The following is a 6000-nucleotide window of genomic DNA, read 5'->3' on the forward strand; positions in this document are numbered from 1 at the left end:
TCGTTTTGTTTTGAATTATGACCTCAATTGTTTAATTTCTCCTCTTTGTCAGGAGGATGCTTTAATGAGGATAAGACGACCTTCTCCCTTCAAGGTAAGATGAAAAGTGGACATCTCTATATCAGAATCTCCCTGATTTCTAGATTACAGATCTGAGGTGGAGGTGCCAGCGTGGCAGTAGATCTGGTTGTGTGCAGCTGCACCTCCCTCCCCACTGTCGCTAACAGGGTAACCTTTAGAAATACCTGCTGCTGAAGCTGGGCTGCAAAATGTCTCAAATTGTGTTTGGTGCAGAAGACCTTTCAGTTGTGACTGGTATGGAGGCAGTGTAATGTTAGCTGACGAGTTCTCTTTCAGCTCACAGTCCTCTGCTACCATAACGGTTATATTTGCGCTCAACTTGCAAATGTTGGAGGACTTTTCATATAAATATCTTTAGGTAAAAGGACCTCTGGTGCTTTTCGGCTGGTTTGTAGGCAGTGTCTCGTTAGCTGGTTGGGTCGTCAGGTGCCAGCTTACCTGCTGCTGCCCTCAAACTGTCTGAGAAATCCACAGCAGCTTGACTTTGTGCAATACTCACTGCATTTACATCGCAATTTAAAAAAAAAAGTTACCACCATGAATATGAAGGTTCAACCTCTTTCAGTTATTGGTTTCTAGGTGCTAAGAATTATGGTGTACAGTACGTACTCTAAGCATATTTATATACCTATGTTGAAATGTACAAAACCACACAGCACTCATTTTTAATAAACAAAGCTAAAGTAAAAGTTGTGTGTAGAAAAACTAAGTTGTTGCTTCCACTGCATTTGCAAAGTAAGATGCTCAAAAAAGTAGCTTCATCTCACTCTAGATGCTAAAGGTCATTGGAAGACAATTTGAAAAAGAACGGCTCAAGCCTGGCTTGTTTGCCTCTATACAATGAAAATGGTACAAAGACTTAATGTAGCATCTGAACCATAAGACTTATGGAAAAAAAAAGAGAGATGTTTGCCTGTATTGCACACCATCACCTTCATCCACCCACTTATCTGTGCATGGTGGGGCTTTTTTTTTTTTTGCAGAGATCATTAAGCATGAGAACATGCAAACTCCATGTAGAAAAGCCCCAGGTGAGGATTTGAACAGTCGTTGGAGACGCAACATTTACCACGGTCACATGGGCATCTCCATGCAGTTGGAGAAAACAACTGATGCTCTTGGGGTACATTATTTTATTGTTGGAAGGATGAAATACAGTTAAGAGGCTCAAATCAGACACTAGAAGGTGAAAAGGTAGGTTTCATCTTAAAAACAAGATTGTAAACTTTAGAAAATTACTTTAAGAAGTACACCGTAGAGAGATTTTTATATATTTTTTAAACCCCAACACTGGATTCGTTACTGTCCGATAGAATGGCCAACACTCAAATAAAACCAACACTCAAATAAATCCATACCAACACTTCTTTCTGGAGCAACAGATCTCTCTTGCATGTCCTCTGCTGACACTTCAGTCATTTCAGGCTTTAACGGCTCCATCTGACATAAAGTGGCAAAATGTCCCATATCTACCAAGCATTTGCCATCATAGCTCTCCGCGTTTCCTTATGATGATTTCTCGCACCAGTGCTGTGACCTCTTTTCGGACGCTCTCCATGGATTCGTCTGTTCTCCAGAACCGGATCACTTTTCCTTCCTGATTCACGAGAAACTTCCAAAAATTCCACTTTGGTATTTTCTGCACAGAATCTTAAAAAAAAGAAAAAAAAAAGAAAAGGTTGAGTGGATTATTTTTTTTTTATTATAATGACATCCCCAGACAGCAATACAACAACTATATTTAATTTCCTAACAATGTAACTATGCAAAAATAAGAGCATATCCATATTTGTAGTAGCTTTTTTTTTTTTATTTCTTTACATGTTTGTTGACTCAGTTTTACTGAGAACCTGAGCACTCATCATTGATGTGAATGTCATTCATTTAATATTGGATCATCATGATTTCATCCACTTTGTGCAATATGCCATTCTATTACCACTGACAGCAAAAAAGATCATGATGATGCTTTAATGCCGTGTTTAACAGTTTGCACAGTGCTAACTAGGTATGAAAGCCTAATCTTAGCTTATCCAAACATTGACTTTTGTTATTGTTTGGACATAGCTGGTTCTCCTACCACCATAAATCTTTTCTTTGAAAAACACGTGGATAGCTAGAAGCTGAAACAGAGCTTTATTTCTTGCTTACTTTCTTCTTTTTGGTGTTCTAACAGGACAATGTTCTCAAACAACAATCAAAACTAATTCTAGCAGGTTTATAATAGCCGCCTTGGATTTTCTTCCTATAAATATTCACTTCAGTTTCAACTCTAAAAAGTGTGTGCTTCACTGAAGAGCCTGGGTCTCTGTCAGCACACAAGTCAATAAAATTGACTTGCAGTGGTTAAACATCCAGCCAGAATTTTGCTGGAAGATTGTTGATGTCTAGAAAAGGGTTAAACTTTAAAGCTGACATCTATCTAAATATTAGTGTTGTTGTCTAAATCTTTAACCTTTTTATGTTTTAAAAGTTACCCATCATAAGAAAAAGTTAACCAGCCAGTCTTTTCTGGGTCAAGAACTCTTTAATTATTTAAATATCTGACTCAATGTATGCATTGATTTTATCCTTTTTGATCCTAAGAGAGTTAAAGAAAAAAATCCACACTAAATTCAAGCGTCATATTAATTATATAACCATTACACCTTGAAAAAAAACGGACAAGTAACCAATTAAAGTCAGCAACTGCTGTGCAGAATTGTAAATATACAACAGGACATCATGATTTCCTGCCGACCTGTGAGGAACCTGAAGGCAGGCTCAGCCTCCGTGCCCAGGATTTTGATCTTGCTGAAGAAGGGGAACGTCACGCCGTAGGTGGACTTGGCGAAGGCCTCGATGTCGCGGCTGAACCCGGGCTCCGTGTCCCCGAACTGGCCGCAGGGGAAGGCTAGGACGTTGAAGTGAGACGTACCCAGCTCCCGGTGCAGCTCCTGCAGAGACTTGTAGCTCGCCTCCGTGTGCTGGCAGTGACTCGCCACGTTTACAACCAGCGATGCCTGAACAGGACAAAAACCATGGAGCATGTATTATAATAAAACTCTGCACAGAACGTAATGACAAGAAAGTAGGACATAAAGAAGAAAAACGTAATTTCCGTTTCCAAATGAAGATTTGCAGAGATTTATCGCCAAACTTAAGACGCCTGGTGATGATGTGGACGTACTTTTCCTCGGTACTTCTCCAGGGATACCGTCCTCCCCCTTGCGTCTTTCACCTCAAACGAATAAAAGTCCTTCTGTTTTCTGGGCTTCACCAGGTGCGTCTGCAGGAGGAACAAACAGCCCACGCCGACTGTCATGCTCACCAGGACCCTAAGCCTTTTTATTCTGGCTTTGGAGGACTTGGTGGGATAACCTCCGAGAGCCTCCATCTTGGAGGGGGGGAGTTAGGAATCCTGCAGAAAAGTCTGGGCGGACTCGAGGATGAAAGTAAAGTGAAGTTAACGGGGGGAAAAATCCCTACAAACAGGAAACTCATTGCCTTAAAAAAAAATCCAACAGTTTCTAAAAGCTGTGCTAAATTCAAAAGTCACGGTTCTTAAACATTTCATACTATGTTATTCCAGGTCAAAAGTTATGAAGAAATGTCTAATAAAATTTCTTGGGAGACTTTTTAAATTCGCAGAGACACGAACATTTTATTGTGAAATTCTCAAGAGGAAACAACTCTCCAAAAGTTTATTCTAGGACTTGCTGTCAGCTTTGGGGTGATGATTACTTTTGCCAAAGTATAAAATTTATGAATTTCTCATGCCCAGTGTTTTTTATTTTTCTTCACAGGGACACGAAGTAGCCGATGAAGTCGCATACAAACGCTTCAAGAGGCGGAGCATCCATGGGCGCAGCAGAGGGGGTCCAGCTGCCAGTACACCGCTGCCCTCTAGGGGGCGCTGTGACTCTCTCTTTGAATTTTACGCCTTCTGTCGGAGGCTGGAGCTCGAATTTTCACGGAGAAAACACATGCAAGAACACAATGTCCTGCAATAAGACATGCAAGGTGCTGCACAAACTTCTGCAACACCTTCTGATAAAGATAAGAAATAATCTTAAATGTGATCACAAAAGTAAGATGTCACCAAAATTAGGATTAAAACTCCTGTTTATGAAAATAGTATAGCAAAAAAAAAAACCCAAAACACAAAACATTATTCTCACTTGTCCATGATCAGCTTGCAAACTGTTCTTATTCATTGGGTTGTAAGATTGTAAGACATATTTAATTATTTCACTGACATTAAAGACATGTTAATGTTTTATTTAATATTATTTCAGTATCCTATGGAAACGCAAACAAACTAATAAAAAAACATCAACATGAATGTGCACTGTAGAGAAAACAAAGGTTGCATTGCACTGTGCAATGAAAATAAAATAAACGTTTCACTGCATTGTGCATCTTGCATTGTCCTTGCGATCCTCTCTTTTTACCCGCATTGAGGGTACCACTGAACATGCGAGACACACACCACTCCACACCCGTGTTGCAATCACACATTTGCACAGTTGTTAAAAACCTCATTTTGACATGTGGTTTGAGTGTAGTTTCACTTCAGTTCATTTGGTTTATGGGAATATGAACAGTTTCCCATGTCTTACAAGCCCATAAAGTTGGTAAATTGCCGTAATGATTAAGATTTTCTGTGGCATTTGAAGCTGAGTCATCTCTGGTGGGCAACTGCAGAAGACATTTGTGACTTTAAACTCATCACAACACCCTGTGAGATCCAGAAGATGGATGTACGCAGAAATGCCAACAAATAAGGTTGGTAATAAAGATGTGCAAATATGGCTTTTTCAGAGGTCTTTGACTCTCGCATTGAGTAAAAAGGAAAAAAAAAGTGGTGTACAAGTTTAAATCTTCCATGGTGGAAAATGTTCAAGAATTTCTTTTAATGTTGTCAGCACCTTGTACTTTGACTGTGCCAGGGAAAAAAATAATTACTGCCCCACAGTGACTACAATAAAATATTCACACCCTTGGATGATTTTACAAATCAATGACGATCAACGTAATTAGTTTCTTTTGACTAAGAAATTTACAAATAAAACCCCTTCATATCAAAGTGAAAATGGATGTCTACAAAACAACAGCAAACAAATACAAAATGTGTCACATATTTTAATTGACTGCATAAATATTCCCCTGCTTCAAGTCAGTACTTAGTATCTGCATGTTTGGTCGCAATCACAGAACAGATTCTGTGGATACCTCTCAATTTTTACTCCATTCTTTCTTTACAAACTGTTCAACCTCTGAAAGGTTGCACGAGGATGTTTCACCTCTGACTGTGAACAGCCATTTTCAAATCCAGCTACAAACTCTCTATGGGATTGAGGTGTGGGATTTGACTGGGCCAACGTCTTTATACCATATGCGAGTCTTTAGCTGGATTCTTCTTGCTTTAAAATAAATGTTGCAGAAGCTGTAGTTCTCTTTGTGCATTCATTTTGCCTTCTGCCTTGACCAGCTTTAATGGCCTGTTGCAATGAAGCATCCCCTCAACATGACTCTGCCACCACCTTGCTTCACTGGAAGGATGGTGTCCGCCAAAAATAGTGCCTTGCCTGATGGGGCGAAAGTTCAATTTTGGGCTGATCATAACATTCTCCAACATGCCTTTTGGCTAACTCTAGTCAGGCATTGATATCAGTGACCATCTCATTGCCACCTTCTCTTAAAAGCTTTGGCTGGCAACAACTGTATGCAGAGTCTCTCTCATCTCAGCTGCAGGAGCTTGTAACTGCATCATCACTGATGGCTTCTGTCACTAGTCCCCTTGCACAGTCACTCACGATGTGAGAAAAGTTTGATGAGATTTACACACATACATATTCCACTGAATTTTGCATCTGCGTAATGTAGATTTTATAAAAATATTTTTAATGTATATTGTGAAAGATTCTAATTGTTAAA

General features: G+C 39.5%; 1 protein-coding gene across 1 annotated transcript; it reads right to left on the bottom strand.

Moving 5' to 3' along the window:
- Positions 1-1199: 1199 nt before the first annotated feature.
- gpx8 (glutathione peroxidase 8 (putative)) lies at positions 1200-3685 on the bottom strand. The gene is made up of 3 exons (XM_007557893.2): positions 3251-3685; positions 2822-3083; positions 1200-1731 (listed from the first exon to the last, which is right to left on the bottom strand). Exons 1-3 carry the CDS (start codon positions 3455-3457, stop codon positions 1568-1570), a joined length of 633 nt encoding a protein of 210 aa, XP_007557955.1. The 5' UTR covers positions 3458-3685; the 3' UTR covers positions 1200-1567.
- Positions 3686-6000: the final 2315 nt, after the last annotated feature.

Source organism: Poecilia formosa, unplaced genomic scaffold, assembly GCF_000485575.1.
Source record: "Poecilia formosa unplaced genomic scaffold, Poecilia_formosa-5.1.2 Scaffold92, whole genome shotgun sequence".
Taxonomy (NCBI): domain Eukaryota; kingdom Metazoa; phylum Chordata; class Actinopteri; order Cyprinodontiformes; family Poeciliidae; genus Poecilia; species Poecilia formosa.

Bases quoted from the DNA above. Each gene is read 5' to 3' on its own strand.
- gpx8 (XM_007557893.2), bottom strand. From the start codon at position 3,457: ATGGAGGCTCTCGGAGGTTATCCCACCAAGTCCTCCAAAGCCAGAATA. The intron at 3,084-3,250 runs GTACGTCCACAT...TGTCCTGTTCAG, and splicing joins TGGAGAAGTACCGAGGAAAA to GCATCGCTGGTTGTAAACGT. The intron at 1,732-2,821 runs GTCGGCAGGAAA...CTTTTTTTTAAG, and splicing joins TGCCTTCAGGTTCCTCACAG to ATTCTGTGCAGAAAATACCA.